Below are 17,812 nucleotides of genomic sequence, written 5' to 3'. Positions count from 1 at the left end.
ATTGAGCACCTGCACAGAGATTGTTTCATCTCGCAGTGCCAGCAGTTATATATTCTTATTTTGCCAGAAATTTAGCTTCTACAAATCACAGACTTTTATTAGATCTTTAAAGTTGACCCATGTGATGTTTTATCTATTCGGTATAATTACCAGATGTCTCTATTAACAAATCTCAATACTTTTTAATTTAATTTTTTTTTTTTTTTTTTATTCTGCAACTCTTACTGGTTCACCTGTGTTGAAATAATACATTTCTGTGTTACTAAGATGTAGTATAAACACAATTTATAAAGATGCCACAATTTCATCTCTGTGATACGGATGTAGGTCAAGAATGGTTTGAAAAGTACAGACTGGCTATCTCCACCGTATGTGGTTCTTAGAATCTGGATACACATCCTGAACTCTTTCCAAAGCTATCTTCTTGCCTTCTCTTCTCTCTTCCAGATAGAGGTGGCATTACGTCTTGATAAACCAGCCTAATGTGCAATTTCCAATATTTCACCCAACCCTCTTAACCAGGGGTTCCCAAAAAGTAGATCTCCAGATATTTTAAAACTACAACTTCCATGATGCTTTGTCATTCTAAAAGCATTTTAAAGCATCATGGGAGATGTAGTTCTACAACATCTGGGGATCTACCTTTTGAGCACCCCTGCTCTAAACAGCTGTGTTTTTTTTTTGTTTTTTTTTTTAAGATGTCCTTCAGATATAGTTTGCAGGCCTCAAAATAAATGTCTTTTTTAAGATGCTCTAGGACCAGGTTTTGTCTGCCAACAAATTTGGGCTTTCAGGCATCAACAGGCCTGAATCACTGGTATCAATTATGTTATTCTCTCCACTGGAGAATTAAATTCCTTTAATCATTCCTAGTCTCCAAACATGTATAATTTTTCAGGACATTTCATTAGTCTCCCCAAACTCTACTGTTTTAGATGAAAGATTAAAGACTTCACTATAGTCTCTATCTCATCTCTCCAGGGAATCTGGATCGGATGTGCTTAGTGTTTTCATACATAATCTCAGTAGATGTGTCAGTTTGCTTGTTCTTGACTGAGCCAGCTCCTTCACCAGCTCCACAACCAAAAAAAAACAAAAAACTTTGTCTATGTCTAACAGATAGCCATAATCAGGTTTCCCATATGCCGGAAATTAAGGATCTCTTCTCTAAATTTTTCTTTTGTTAGTTTGCTTTTATCCTAATTTTCTTTCACAGTCATAGTTCTCATAAGCCTTCTTTTTCAGATAACTTTTTTTTGTATCATGGGGAAAAGATGCTAAAATAATTCAGTCTGAACAGAATGCTTTAAATCAGCATACCCCCATCGGCAAGTAGCAAATTAAACACAATGTAAACAAAAACAAAGTTATGCATTTTTTTTTTTTATTCTTTATTTTTGAAATGTTTTCATTGTCGTTGGGGTTAGGGCACAGAATAGAACAAGGGAGTAAGATTATTGTTACAAAGTTCGCAGAGCTTAGTTTTGCTGTTCATGACAATCTTACATATGAAACAGGTTTATGACGATTTTTCTTTGGTTACAGTATCTGTTGTTTGCTTATACAATATTACTCTGTATATAACATTTGCTGCTGCTCTAGATCTAAGGATTGGGGAGGGTACAGAATAGAAAAGGGAGGGAATTGGGGTGCCCTATTGTTTTGTTTGTTTTTTAAATCTTTATTTTTGTATTTTGCCTTTTTTTTTTAATTCTTTATTTATCAAGTCATGCTTTACGTCTTGTACAGAAAGGGAGGCAGTGTACAGAAGATCTTGTGTAAATCACATTGCGTTTTACAATATACATACAAGAGTATTTATATATTTTTATTTTTTATTTATTTTGAGGCATATTTTATTGTGCCGCAGATGATACAGCCGATTTCTAAGGCCTACGTGTTATGTTTACGGTGCTAACATCGTTTCCATATCTCAACAACATTCCATGTGCATTCATTGGTAGAGCGTATAGTTACTCTGCTTTTGGGGGTCACCCCTCTGTATCTTCTGCCTCCTTTTAGGTCGTTTATTACATACATGAGTGTTCATCATTTTGAGAAGGAAAGAAGAAAGGGATGAAATGAAAGAAAATAGTGTATCCAGTGGAGGAAAGGTGGGAAGGGGGGGGGAGGCCAGGAAGGGATTGCAGCCATCCCGTGGGGATTTCAAAGTTATGCATTTTGCAAACAAAAACAAACTAGCAAATCAAACACAAACAAACAATAAAAAATTATAGTGAATATCAGATTAAGCATGAAAAAATTCACTGAAACAGACAATTGTAAAGCGTAGCGTTACTACATTTAAAGCGTATCTAGAGGAATATCGACTTAGAACAATAGTAGAATTTCAGTGCATTTCATATCATTCTCAAAACGTATATTATGGAAATGGTGTTATTTGTGTGGGGTGCATCAATGTGAGTGTGAGTAATGTCTGGGTGGTGTTTGTGTACACAAAGAGCAAGAGTTGTTTGATGCAAATATGTGTATTTTTTTTTGGTTTCCCCATTTACCCCACTGCAATATCTCTCTGGCAAAATCTAGCACCCCGACACTGCACCCCTCTTTCACTATATAACAGTAATACCTGGATTTGTACATATTTGAACATACCGAATTTATGTGCTACCCATTAATTATGGATGTGACTCCAAAAAACACAGATTTGGGAATCCTAATCTGTCCACCTCTCTATTTTTTTCCTTTTCCCCCCTTTCACTCTGCATTCCTCTCTCTTTGTGCCTATCCCTATCCCACCTTTATCACACCTCATACCATCATCTCCCCCACCCCCCGCCACCCCCAATTCCTTGTGTAGCATGGCTGAGTTGGATCTGGAAGATTATCACATTGAAGTAAAAAATGTTTCAATTTATATTATGTTTTGTTTATTATTTCGTTATTTTTTGTGATAAAGCTCTGCCCCGTGTTGCTATATGTTTTTTTTTTCTTTTTAGCTTCTTTTGCATCAGCAGATAAAATGGTTTGTGAAAGGTTGAACTTGATGGACTTGAATCGTTTTTCATCCTAATTTCTGTTACTCCATAAAGTTCCTTTCATGTCTACTAGATATTTTCCAAAATAGCTTCTCAGAGACGGATAAAACTGAAATGGGAAAAAAAGTTCAAGATGCAGAAATGACCCTTTCAATTGTTGCTGCCCACCTGTTGCTGCTCTCCTGAATTCACTTGAAATCACTATATGAAAACAAAAAAATAAAGGATGCCTTCAGTATCCGACAAAAAGAAATAAAAATACACATAAATGTTAGGTTGATTTATGTCAGTGCTGAGAGGGTAACGTGTGGCATCCTGATCCTGTGTATGTGTATATATATTATATTTAATGTGTGTAGAGATTCACACTGATATTTTGTTCATTTATGGGGTTTGAGAGAAGGTGAATGGGAGATGGACAGAATGATTGCAAACCCGACTTCTACTCTCTATGTGTTGGGTTCATTCCAAAAAGGGCGAACATCAGTTTTGTACAAATAGACTTGCTATATTGCGACTGTTAACATGGACTGTCTGTCTCCTTTGCAGGTGGCTGTACGTTTGAGGAGCATTACAGCAGTTGTGGATACAGCGTGGCTCTGGGTACCAATGGGTTTACATGGGAGCAGGTGAATACATGGGAGAGACCACCAATGGATGCCACGGTACCAACAGGTAAAAGAAACCTTTAAAACAATACGGTGCTGCCAGAAAGACACAGCAACCTCTCCGTTTATTTTTGCTCTTTTTTTTTTGTACCAGTCATACATTAATTTGACCACTGCACGTCTTGTTTTTCAGCACCCTCATACTTTCTATATTGATCTACCATCTTTCCATTTGATCTCTCTCATCCTCTTATTTGTCACATGTTGTGCCCTCTCATTCAGTTTGACCCCTACCTCAATACTTTTTTTCTCCTCTCAGGCTCCTTCATGCTTGTAAACAGCTCTGGGTTTGCTTCTGGTCAAAAAGCCCACCTCCTCCTCCCTGTGCTCAAAGAGAATGACACTCACTGCATAGACTTCCACTACCACATGTCTGGTCGTACCAGCCCTGGTGCCCTCAATGTCTATGTGAAGGTGAATGGTGGACCCCAGGGAAATCCAGTGTGGAATGTATCTGGGGTAGTGACTGAGGGCTGGGTCCGGGCTGAACTAGCAATCAGCACATTTTGGCCCAATTTCTACCAGGTAAGCCTACACAAGATGTATGTATACCACAACTGTGCTAAATCTCATAGCAGCAGGTCAATATCATAAGAACTGGCTCAGCTGGCCACATATTCATTGACAACTTGAAACTCCGACAGACTATGGGTTTCTAGGGCACACACAAACTCCATTGTAAGGTTTATACACAATTTAGAAACATAGGGTCAGTGCATACCTCCGAACATTTCAAATGGACAAAGAAGGACACTAATTTTAGGAGTGTGACCGGCAGTGGGGCTTTTATGAGACATTTTTGGAGACTTACTAATGACAATTATTTATGCTACTAAAATGCAATTTTGAACAAGAACAAAGGATCTTATTTACTCAGACTGATTTCTAAAGACACATTACTGGGAGTACTCTAGTATTGCAGTGAGGCTCTGTTATACACTCCGTCACACCAACAATATGGAGCTCCTAGAAAAGAGGGACATTAAAATAGAAAGGAGGAACAGAGGGATTTGGCCAAACATCGGAATTGTCCCTCCTAATTAGGGACACATTGGAGGCATGTTAGTTTGTGGCTGAAGATGTTTGGTTAGCTTTGCTTTACATACTGAGTTCAGTGTCTATAAGAATATATACCTTGCAGATAGAGCAAAACCTTCCCATAACTCCTCACGTCCTTTCCCCACCTTCTACCCTTTATCTGCAAACTGGAATCCAGACGCACCCTTCATCTTTCCAGCCTTTGTATTTTTCGAGGAGGCTCCCACCCTTCCTGAGTAGAATGATCTCCCCAGCTGTTCCCACATCCTATAACCTCCGATCCAGTACCAGCAGTTTATTTTAGTATTGTGGTATATTAAGTAAAGTGTCTTGATCCTCATTTTCAGAGCACCGCAGTTTTGGAATAACAAGCAAATCTCCCGTCTAGCTTAAAAGCCTTTAAGAGATTCTATACCAATTGCACTTGTAATCATAATTGATTATATTTCCTACCTGATCGGTGTTAAATTCATATATGTTTTTTTTTTATACAGGGAGAATTATTAGGCAAATTAGTATTTTGACCACATCATCCTCTTTATGCATGTTGTCTTACTACCAATTAAGCATATTAGGTGATGTGCATCTCTGTAATGAGAAGGGGTGTGGTCTAATGACATCAACACCCTATATCAGGTGTGCATAATTATTAGGCAACTTCCTTTCCTTTGGCAAAATGGGTCAAAAGAAGGACTTAACAGGCTCAGAAAAGTCAAAAATAGTGAGATATCTTGCAGAGGGATGCAGCACTCTTAAAATTGCAAAGCTTCTGAAGCGTGATCATCGAACAATCAAGCGTTTCATTCAAAATAGTCAACAGGGTCGCAAGAAGCGTGTGGAAAAACCAAGGCGCAAAATAACTGCCCATGAACTGAGAAAAGTCAAGCGTGCAGCTGCCAAGATGCCACTTGCCACCAGTTTGGCCATATTTCAGAGCTGCAACATCACTGGAGTGCCCAAAAGCACAAGGTGTGCAATACTCAGAGACATGGCCAAGGTAAGAAAGGCTGAAAGACGACCACCACTGAACAAGACACACAAGCTGAAACGTCAAGACTGGGCCTAGAAATATCTCAAGACTGATTTTTCTAAGGTTTTATGGACTGATGAAATGAGAGTGAGTCTTGATGGGCCAGATAGATGGGCCCGTGGCTGGATTGGTAAAGGGCAGAGAGCTCCAGTCCGACTCAGACGCCAGCAATGTGGAGGTGGAGTACTGGTTTGGGCTGGTATCATCAAAGATGAGCTTGTGGGGCCTTTTCGGGTTGAGGATGGAGTCAAGCTCAACTCCCAGTCCTACTGCCAGTTTCTGGAAGACACCTTCTTCAAGCAGTGGTACAGGAAGAAGTCTGCGTCCTTCAAGAAAAACATGATCTTCATGCAGGACAATGCTCCATCACACGCGTCCAAGTACTCCACAGCGTGGCTGGCAAGAAAGGGTATAAAAGAAGAAAATCTAATGACATGGCCTCCTTGTTCACCTGATCTGAACCCCATTGAGAACCTGTGGTCCATCATCAAATGTGAGATTTACAAGGAGGGAAAACAGTACACCTCTCTGAACAGTGTCTGGGAGGCTGTGGTTGCTTCTGCACGCAATGTTGATGGTGAACAGATCAAAACACTGACAGAATCCATGGATGGCAGGCTTTTGAGTGTCCTTGCAAAGAAAGGTGGCTATATTGGTCACTGATTTGTTTTTGTTTTGTTTTTGAATGTCAGAAATGTATATTTGTGAATGTTGAGATGTTATATTGGTTTCACTGGTAAAAATAAATAATTGAAATGGGTATATATTTGTTTTTTGTTAAGTTGCCTAATAATTATGGACAGTAATAGTCACCTGCACACACAGATATCCCCCTAAAATAGCTATAACTAAAAACAAACTAAAAACTACTTCCAAAAATATTCAGCTTTGATATTAATGAGTTTTTTGGGTTCATTGAGAACATGGTTGTTGTTCAATAATAAAATTAATCCTCAAAAATACAACTTGCCTAATAATTCTGAACTCCCTGTATTTTATAATTTTAATATTATTGATATTGTTGTAAGAATGGAATGTTTGCGGGCCAAGTACATGAAAACAAGCGAAATATCAATGTATCCTTCCTGATAAAATATTTTATAAATAAATAAAATAGCAACAATGTAACAAGAAAATTAAAGAAGAAACACGCTGCACTATTATTTTGCTGTGAGTTCTTCTGGTTGTAATACAATACAAGGATGATGTTTTTGCCCATGAGTGCCAGTTTACAAACATTTGTAGTGCAAACATTAGCAATTAGTGTCACTGCCCTGGGGTAACCAGCAACCTTAACCAAGTCACTCCTACTGCAGAAGGAGCCGCAGAAATAGGCTGCCTTAATCAATCAACTTACTTTATTGGCCATTTAAATCCATTTTGATATTTGCTGAATGAATTTAAAGGAAAGAAATGTGTGGTTTTCACGTGATAACTTACTTAAATGCCATATCAGGCCATACTGAAACCGCAATGGCTTATGTTCACTGCAATTTTATGTCCCCCACCACTCCGACTATATATATCAATTCTATAATGCCTTCCATGTTTAAAGGTGTGTATGTAGCAGCTTCAATCATGTGAAATATTAATGTAAGCACATGGCAAGCTTAATAGAAGCTAGGCCACTGCCATGTGCTTGCCATGTACTCAACTGCAGAAATGCTATCCCATGTACAGCGTTCCCTCTGAAAACAGTGAGAAAAAGATCAGCCTGTTTCTGCAGATTTCCTGCAAACCTAAAATAACACTGCAATGGTTTTATGAACATGTATAAGAATAAGTAATAATTCCTTCGTTTTAAAAATGACTAGGGCAGACCCATCAATTAAAACTTAGTGGGATTTTGGGGCATTTGGAGAGATGGCCTGTGTGTATATTCTGCATTCCAGTTCTATGCAGCATTATGGTGATTTCCAGTCTTGCTGTCTCCTTTTAGATCATTTTTGAAGCTGTCTCCGTGAAGGATCACTCCGGGTACATCGCTGTGGATGAGGTCCGCGTTCTGGCTCATCCTTGCCGTATGTAAATGATTACATCTCTGCCTTTATCTCGCTGCCCAATGACATGCACTCTCTCTGCCCTATTCTACGCCTACTTTCATGCACTCTTCCCATAACTCACGTAGTTTCCTGTACTTTTCTCATATACCCTCGTCTGGTGATGTGAGGCCAGTGGTGGGGATGTTCTGAGAAATATTAGGTGACTTACTAATAACAATTTGTGCAACTAAAATATAATTTGGAACACGAGTAAAGTATCTTACGTACACAGACTGATTTCTAAACACATATATTGTAGTTTATTTAAAGACACATTACTGTGAGCATTATTACTGTTATACACTCAGACACACCAACAATTTCGAGCTCTTCGAAAAGAGGGACATTAGGGATATGCTTCTATCTCCCTGCTTCTCGTTGCACTCTTTTTAACACACTACTTCCAGTTTCCTGCACTCTGCTCACACCCCTTTTAGTTCCCGGCACTCTGCTCGCACCAACGCCTAGTTCCCTGCACTCTTATCATGCTTCTAGTCCATTGCACACTTCTCATATGCCTCTCTTATTCAAATGCTTCTCTTTAGATACAAGCAAGCATTCCTTGCATTTGTGCATGTTGTTTCTAGCGCCTTGCACTTTTCTCTGCATACTTTGCTTCTAGCTCCCTGCACTCTTCACACACCATGCTTCTAGTTCATCACACTCTTCTCACATTCTGCTTCTAGTTCAATGCACTCTTTTTTACACCACTCTAACTAGCTCAATGCACTCTTTTTACACCGCTCTAACTAGCTCAATGCACTGTTTTTACACCGCTCTAACTAGCTCGATGCACTCTTTTTACACTGCTCTAACTAGCTTGATGCACTCTTTTTACACTGAATGCACTCTTTTTACACCGCTCTAACTAGCTCAATGCACTCTTTTTACACCGTTCTAACTAGCTCAATGCACTCTTTTTACACCGCTCTAACTAGCTCAATGCACTCTTTTTACACCGCTCTAACTAGCTCGATGCACTCTTTTTACACTGCTCTAACTAGCTTGATGCACTCTTTTTACACTGAATGCACTCTTTTTACACCGCTCTAACTAGCTCAATGCACTCTTTTTACACCGCTCTTAACTAGTTCAATGCACTCTTTTTACACCGCTCTAACTAGCTTAATGCACTCTTTTTACACCGCTCTAACTAGATCAATGCGCTCTTTTTACACCGCTCTAACTAGATCAATGCACTCTTTTTACACCGCTCTAACTAGATCAATGCACTCTTTTTACACCGCTCTAACTAGATCAATGCACTCTTTTTACACCGCTCTAACTAGATCAATGCACTCTTTTTACACCGCTCTAACTAGCTCAATGCACTCTTTTTACACTGCTCTAACTAGCTCAATGCACTCTTTTTACACCGCTCTAACTAGATCAATGCACTCTTTTTACACTGCTCTAACTAGCTCGATGCACTCTTTTTACACCGCTCCAACTAGCTCAATGCACTCTTTTTACACCGCTCTAACTAGCTCAATGCACTATTTTTACACGGCTCTAACTAGCTCAATGCACTCTTTTTACACCGCTCTAACTAGTTCAATGCACTCTTTTTACACGGCTCTAACTAGCTCAATACACTCTTTTTACACTGCTCTAACTAGCTCAATGCACTCTTTTTACACTGCTCTAACTAGCTAGATGCACTCTTTTTACACCGCTCTAACTAGCTCAATGCACTCTTTTTACACTGCTCTAACTAGCTCAATGCACTCTTTTTACACCGCTCTAACTAGCTCGATGCACTCTTTTTACACCGCTCTAACTAGCTCAATGCACTCTTTTTACACTGCTCTAACTAGCTCAATGCACTCTTTTTACACTGCTCTAACTAGCTCAATGCACTCTTTTTACACCACTATAACTAGCTCGATGCACTCTTTTTACACCGCTCTAACTAGCTCAATGCACTCTTTTTACACCGCTCTAACTAGCTCAATGCACTCTTTTTACACCGCTCTAACTAGCTCAATGCACTCTTTTTACACCACTATAACTAGCTCGATGCACTCTTTTTACACCGCTCTAACTAGCTCAATGCACTTTTTTTACACCGCTCTAACTAGCTCAATGCACTCTTTTTACACCGCTCTAACTAGCTCGATGCACTCTTTTTACACTGCTCTAACTAGCTTGATGCACTCTTTTTACACTGAATGCACTCTTTTTACACCGCTCTAACTAGCTCAATGCACTCTTTTTATACCTCTCTAACTAGTTCGATGCACTCTTTTAACACCGCTCTAACTAGCTTAATGCACTCTTTTTACACCGCTCTAACTAGATCAATGCACTCTTTTTACACCGCTCTAACTAGATCAATGCACTCTTTTTACACCGCTCTAACTAGATCAATGCACTCTTTTTACACCGCTCTTACTAGATCAATGCACTCTTTTTACACCGCTCTAACTAGCTCAATGCACTCTTTTTACACTGCTCTAACTAGCTCAATGCACTCTTTTTACACCGCTCTAACTAGCTCGATGCACTCTTTTTACACTGCTCTAACTAGCTCGATGCACTCTTTTTACACTGCTCTAACTAGCTCGATGCACTCTTTTTACACCGCTCTAACTAGCTCAATGCACTCTTTTTACACCGCTCTAACTAGCTCAATGCACTCTTTTTACACTGCTCTAACTAGCTCAATGCACTCTTTTTACACCGCTCTAACTAGTTCAATGCACTCTTTTTACACGGCTCTAACTAGCTCAATACACTCTTTTTACACTGCTCTAACTAGCTCAATGCACTCTTTTTACACTGCTCTAACTAGCTCGATGCACTCTTTTTACACCGCTCTAACTAGCTCAATGCACTCTTTTTACACTGCTCTAACTAGCTCAATGCACTCTTTTTACACCGCTCTAACTAGCTCAATGCACTCTTTTTACACCGCTCTAACTAGCTCAATGCACTCTTTTTACACCGCTCTAACTAGCTCAATGCACTCTTTTTACACTGCTTCTAGGTAATCGCAGTCTTCTTACAGCCTGCTTCTGGTTCATCACATTCTTCGCTTACTCCTCTTCTTCTAATGCTTTATCTTCCACTTCCTTACTCCTTTTCACATTTCATGCATTGTTCTAAATCTCTGTGCCCTTCATGTGCTCATTTTCTAGCTTCTCACAAGCCTCTTCTCTCGTCTCACACTCCTCCTCTTTTCTTCTCCTCTGCTGGTGTCCTGCACTCTTCTCACTTGTCTCTATTAGTTTTATCTCTCTCGTTAATCGTTCTCCGTACTCTTCTCATGCTCCTCACATAGCTGCGTTGTTATTTAAACTTGTCTTTTCTAGTTCCTTACATTCTTCTCATGCACTCTTTTAGTTCTTCCCTCCTGGTCCCCTGCGCAATTTCTATTAGTTTCTAGTCAGTATCATTTCTTTAGGATATTCAGCGGAAACAGTTTGGCCATCGTAATGTTGCTTTAAGCAGCAGGGTTGCATCCTACAGGCTGTATCACACAGATATTCTAGAAGTCCATCATGTCTTTTCTCAAAGCTACAGAAATTACAGGATGCGTTGTGGACGTGAGCTTGTGTGGGGTCTCTAAGAACCCAGCTTGTGTCCAGTCATTAGACATTCAATTACTGGAGGAGACTTCCTCTATAGTTTACAATGTGCAGTGATCATGGGCGTTGTTGCAAATCTACATTGTTTTCGATGTAACTCTGTAAATGAATCCCTTTTGCGACACGTTGCAAGCATTCTTTTTATTGAAAGTTTTAATGCCTCTGTCAAAAGGCAAATCTCATAATATTGCCTCTAAAATCGGGTAGCTCATTATTTCCCTGCTGCAGTTACCTCTCACAGCACAAGATTCACGGTCTTAATAATACTGCAGAGATGTCGCTTTATTGCTTGAGATTGGGCATTTAACGGTGTTTAGACGTTTATTGCGTATCTGTGATCTTTTCTGTTCCATAAATGAAAATTGGGAATTGATTGTTATTTTAAACTTCAGCCGTAAACGTAAAACAACAGAGTTAAACTTAAGGTTATATAAGCATAAAGGATGCCAATTTTATGCCCTGCTGTCTTTGTATTAGTAGGAGGTGAGAGGTGCGTGTCCGGGTGTCTGTGTATTAGGAGGAGGTGAGAGGTGCGTGTCCGGGTGTCTGTGTATTAGGAGGAGGGGAGAGGTGCGTGTCCGGGTGTCTGTGTATTAGGAGGAGGGGAGAGGTGCGTGTCCGGGTGTCTGTGTATTAGGAGGAGGAGAGAGGTGCGTGTCCTGATGTCTGTGTGTCCTGATGTCTGTGTATTAGGAGGAGGTGAAAGGTGCATGTCCTGATGTCTGTGTATTAGGAGGAGGTGAGGGGTGTGTGTCCTGATGTCTGTTTATTAGGAGGAGGGGAGAGGTGCGTGTCCTGATATCTGTGTATTAGGAGGAGGTGAGAGGTGCGTGTCTTGATATCTGTTTATTAGGAGGAGGTGAGAGGTGCGTGTCCTGATATCTGTTTATTAGGAGGAGGTGAGAGGTGCGTGTCCTGATGTCTGTGTATTAGGAGGAGGTGAGAGGTGTGTGTCCTGATATCTGTGTATTAGGAGGAGGTGAGAGGTGTGTGTCCTGATATCTGTGTATTAGGAGGAGGTGAGAGGTGCGTGTCCTGATATCTGTGTATTAGGAGGAGGTGAGAGGTGCGTGTCCTGATGTCTGTGTATTAGGAGGAGGTGAGAGGTGTGTGTCCTGATGTCTGTGTATTAGGAGGAGGTGAAAGGTGCATGTCCTGATGTCTGTGTATTAGGAGGAGGTGAGAGGTGTGTGTCCTGATGTCTGTTTATTAGGAGGAGGGGAGAGGTGCGTGTCCTGATATCTGTGTATTAGGAGGAGGTGAGAGGCGCGTGTCTTGATATCTGTTTATTAGGAGGAGGTGAGAGGTGCGTGTCCTGATATCTGTTTATTAGGAGGAGGTGAGAGGTGCGTGTCCTGATGTCTGTGTATTAGGAGGAGGTGAGAGGTGCGTGTCCTGATGTCTGTGTATTAGGAGGAGGTGAGAGGTGTGTGTCCTGATATCTGTGTATTAGGAGGAGGTGAGAGGTGCGTGTCCTGATATCTGTGTATTAGGAGGAGGTGAGAGGTGCGTGTCCTGATATCTGTGTATTAGGAGGAATATTTCTGTAAAATGCTCCTATATTTTCTGCTCCTTTCATGTACCCATTTAATTGGAGTAACACAGTGCACAGAAGGAGTTTTAATTCCAGGCCTGTGGCTACCTCATGAGTCCCAGCAGACTCTATCTATTCATTTGGAGAGCAGATAGATACATTCAGTCTAAGCACCACAGACACAGAGATGAGCCAAATTCAAAGAGTTTGATTTGTGGATCATTTCATAACAAAAGCCTAAAAGGCCTAGTTTTGGTCACTCAGTCCGCCAAACACTAGTAAGTAGTAATTCTTCATAACAGAAGTCGAAACAAATATTTTTCTCAACGCTAGAAAACATACAATGTTGGAATCCTGTACAGAGAGGGTCATGTTAATATATCTAGAGGGCCCTGAGGCTGATCTGTTACTGTCCGGATCCTCATCTATTCTCACAGTCCAATATTACACTGGCTAATTTGCGTTTCTTTGCCGTCTGTGTTGATATCTTTATCTTTTGTGTTGCTTTCAGGGAACGCTCCACATTTCCTGCGCTTGCAAAACGTGGAAGTTAACGTCGGCCAGAATGCTACTTTCCAATGCATCGCCGGAGGCAAGTGGTCGCAACATGACAAGCTGTGGCTGCAGGTGAGAAACTCTGTTGTGCCGGAATCAAATGTAGCCTTCTGACACTGTGGTGGCAGCAGCCCGTGCATGCATACATTTTCTCCTATTCCCTCAAGCTTACCTTCAGAGGTGGAGAGGGGTCAATGCTCCCAGATTGCCTCACACAAAAACAATGTAACTCTCTTTCACTGCACCCTGCCGTCTATTGGGCAACCGCTGGTGTAGGGACACCACACCATAACCGTGAGTTCTTCTTCCAGGGACAATGCCTATTTCCCTGAAAGGCCACTAATAAAAAAGATGGCTTACAGAGGTTGAGATGGCGTGGCCGAGGATCTCAGAATGTACAGCGAATAAGAGTACGATGTGCTGTGTGTGTAGGTGTACCACAGAACTGCACAGCAATAAAGCAGTAGTATATGTGGTGTAGGAGTGTATCACAGAGCTCCACAGCCATTAAACTCTCTAATGTGCAGTGTGGATTATGGTGTCACAGAGCTCCACAGCCATCAATATCCGATAAAGGTTCAGTTTGAAAAATTGAGGTGCAGTGTATAATGTCTGGGTTTGCGTGCATAGTTGCACAGAATTGAAATAAATGCTAGTTTGTGTGAAAATTGCACTAAATCTGATTATTTCCTAAACTGAGAATTTTGGAAAACATCAAGTGAGATTTACAAATTGTAGACTCAAATACCTGATTTACGGAAAAAAAAAATCCAGATATAAAAAAATGTAGCCCTAAATTCTGCAATTCTCTTCTCTTGTCCGCACTCCACAATTCCCAACTTAGTGATTAAAACCCTGTGTGATGATTTCTGGTTTGCCCAATTTCCTAAACACTATAACACTAACCCACAAATGTTTTTTTTTTTTTTTTTAATATAATTAATGTCACAGGCAGGCATCCTGCTTCTGTACTGTTACTGACCGTGTATAATTGCTAGTATTCCGTGCCAGTCATTGATTGGCAAAGATTTAATAGGTGTCTAGTTCAGCAAGAGGAAAAGGTCAGACTGGATGGGATGACCTCTAGTTCTGAGCTACGAAATGCCAGACATGTTATGATCTAATTATTAACATGACTGATTTGTAATTGTTCTTCTGAACCTAACAGCAGTGGAATGGCCGTGACACAGCCCTCATGGTGACACGTGTGGTAAATCACAGGCGGTTTTCAGCCACGGTCAGTGTCGGGGAAACGTCTCAACGCAGTATCAGCAAATATCGTTGTGTCTTGAGGTCAACAGGAGGCTCGGGAGTCTCCAACTATGCAGAACTTATTGTGAAAGGTAAGGAACATGTGCTTGTAGTTCCTGGAAAGGTCTATACATGACTATGTCTCCTATAGCTTATCACTGCCTCTACTTCATCTTGCATCTTACAATGATCCTGAGCTATTTTCAGCACATGACCCTGCCTTGTTTCCAGCAACAAGACTGTATCCTATATAGTAGTTATAGTACCTGAGCCGCTCCTACTGCAATGACCCACCTACACCCCCTACTCCATGATCCGGCTCTGCTCCTTAAACATCTTGCAGATCCCTAATAAAAGCACAAAAGAGAGCTCAGATAATATTAATATAGAATACTAACAATACTTGAAACAGTTAGTAGTTTAGCAGCTCCACCTAACAAGACTATTCCCTAATTCTCAATAGTCTAAATACATAAAAACATGTGGCAGCATGAATAATCCCCTGAGATAATAGTCAGAGGTAACACTTAACCATAGATATTGCACAACAAAATAATTGCACACATGTATTATAAAAAGTCAAATGAGTAATAGAGTCCTGGGTGGTCTAATATTGAGCTGGGTACTTGGGTATTCCATTTCCAGTATTCACTTCCAATTGAATACTATGTTGCAGACACTGAAGCCCTTTCAGTTACCTTAAAAAGATACAAGGGGACATAGATAGTGTAATACTGTTTATTCAAAAATCCCAATCCCTAGCCCTTATGGATAAAAGTGTGGTTACTGTATCTTGCAGGTCCCTTATGCAACAACTCTGAGACTCTGCCACCACAATGGTCTTCCCACCCAATAATCCTTAATCCTGTCTTAATTCGTGGAAAAAGACTCAAAGATTGCTTAATCCATGACCCTGGGTCTCTACCACCTCAATTGCCACTCTGCCCATGGACATGCTAACTGCTATTACCCATCACACCTCAATATCCTTTCATAGAACCTGTACTCTTTGGTTGGAAGGCACCTCCTAACTCTAAGCCTTCCTTAGTCTTGTGGTCTGCCCCCATCCCCCTCTTCCAGTTCTTTTCCTCCTTTTCTTTTTGGTCTTGCTTGTCCTCTCTCTTTTTCCCATTCCTCTTTTCCTCTTTTCATTCTTATCTTTGTTTCTCCCAATTATGTTTCTTTACATGCAGATTGTTGTTAATTTATTAGACCTCATTAAACGTGGCTTGATCCTCTCTATATCACTAACCTGCTCTATCCTGTAATTCACTAATACCCTGGTGCCATGATTCTGCCTTATCCTATGGTCCACCCACACCCCTAGCTACACCATATTCCTGTGCTGCCCTTCAATTACACATACATCTATTCTAATCCTGCCTTGTTTCCTGAAATATAAGTCACTTATTCCCGTTCAGTTATAGTCCTGTTCTTCTCTGCCACCCTATTTCTCCTTCATTTATTTTATCACTATCACCCTTCCTCTATATCCCATTTCTTCATTTATTGCATCTTGAACGGATCATGTCCCATTCCATCGCCTTCTGTGTTTCTTCATCATTCCTTTCCCTTTGTTATCTCTTTTTCTATCATTACTTTAGTATTCATATCCCTTCTTCAGCATATTATAATTGCACCCCCTGCTGCTGCCTCCTCTCGTGTGTTTTATTACGCACAGTATCGCTCCCCAGTGCCCCCCACCGTGATCTCTCTAGGCCCCTGTGTTATCTTCCTTCTGACAGAGTGTAAGTCCCAGCAGGTGTCTTCCATTCTCTCTTCCTCCCGCAGCCTCCCCACATCCATCCGTCATGTCCGACCACTGCTTCCTTCCCTTCCTTTGCTTTATTGTTTTTTTATTCCCCTCTTTCTTTGTCTAAGATTTTCACATAACCCTTTATTACCGGATTATGGGGAACAAGTGGGGAGTACTAACAGAAAATTAGTTACAGAGCCCACTGAGGACATAATTACAGGGAACAGATGGGGAGGTGTATTAGGTAGAGTAGCATGCGTGATAAAGAAAAATGATAAATGGAAAAGTTAAACAAAAAAAAAATGCTTTATTTACCTATTTTCTATTACACAAACGAGGAAGTTAATATAATTTACAGCCGGTCGTGTTACTCACAAAATATCTAACAAGGACACAGAAGAAGGTGAGAGGATGGAGAAAGGAGGAGGGGTGGCCACATTAGCTCATTTTAATGTATGAACCAGCACTATACATTATTCCCCTCTTTAAACTGCTTCCAAATGGCCTCGTAAATCAAGACTCCCAAATGCATAGGTCAGGGTTGGACAAAATTAAGATGAATTTAAGCACCAGCAAGACACTTTTATGTGCCAGCTTGATTTTTTTTTTTTCTGTTCACAGGAAAGGTTTGAGAGTATATTTTCTCTAAGCTATACAAAAATCATACATTGCAGCACCAAAAACGTGCACAAAAATTTGCAACAGTGTTTTATTTTAGCAAATGCAAAAATACAAAAGACGGGTTCAACCTTCGGACCGTTGAATAGAACATTGAAACCGATCTATAAATCATGTTAACCTTTTTCAAGTGATGGTACATTTTCTTTTAAATGTATATTAAGGATTTGGCAATTGTTTTTATAATTCAGCGCAGTCCTGGCACAGCCAAGGCACACGCTGCAATGGAGAAAGTAAAGCAGAAACATTGTTTGTTTCTACTTGTCCACTTACTGGGTTCCCTCTAGGTCAGGGATAGGCAAACTTCGGAGGTGTAGTCCAAAACATCTGCAGTGCCGAACGTTGCCTATCCCTGCTCTAGGTCATTGATTATCTCCACCTCCATGCAGGTATTTAAGTTGGCCTAGCTTATAATTATGATTGACGAGAGGACAAGACGGAGACAAATAGAGCAGTGTGGATTTCTACATTCAATTTCACTTTTACACGCCACAAAACAAGCACATGTTTGAATAACTAAACATAAGATTAAACATTCTGGGATGTTTCAGGCAATTGCCTGGTGTCTGAGAGTATTGGAGGCCTGTTTTTTTAGGATTGAGTAACATGGCCATACATGTAGCTCGTTTCCATTGAGGTGAGGGGTGCCCAGCAAGGCGTTATGATGTCAT

General features: G+C 40.5%; 1 protein-coding gene across 13 annotated transcripts in view; it reads left to right on the top strand.

The window, feature by feature from the left end:
* PTPRT (protein tyrosine phosphatase receptor type T) overlaps positions 1 to 17,812 on the top strand; it is a 262,100-nt gene that overhangs the window by 136,820 nt on the left and 107,468 nt on the right. For all 13 annotated transcript variants that reach the window (XM_063455671.1, XM_063455669.1, XM_063455672.1 and 10 more), the window contains exons 2-6: positions 3,549 to 3,674; positions 3,927 to 4,192; positions 7,675 to 7,756; positions 13,413 to 13,528; positions 14,625 to 14,799. In XM_063455671.1, the coding sequence (XP_063311741.1) occupies positions 3,549 to 3,674; positions 3,927 to 4,192; positions 7,675 to 7,756; positions 13,413 to 13,528; positions 14,625 to 14,799 (765 nt within the window). The remainder of the gene's footprint in view (positions 1 to 3,548; positions 3,675 to 3,926; positions 4,193 to 7,674; positions 7,757 to 13,412; positions 13,529 to 14,624; positions 14,800 to 17,812) is intronic.

The sequence above is a fragment of the Pelobates fuscus genome, chromosome 5, assembly GCF_036172605.1.
Source record: "Pelobates fuscus isolate aPelFus1 chromosome 5, aPelFus1.pri, whole genome shotgun sequence".
Taxonomy (NCBI): domain Eukaryota; kingdom Metazoa; phylum Chordata; class Amphibia; order Anura; family Pelobatidae; genus Pelobates; species Pelobates fuscus.
The sequence above is the reverse complement of the archived record's forward strand: the minus strand, read 5'-3'. Positions and strand labels throughout refer to the sequence as shown.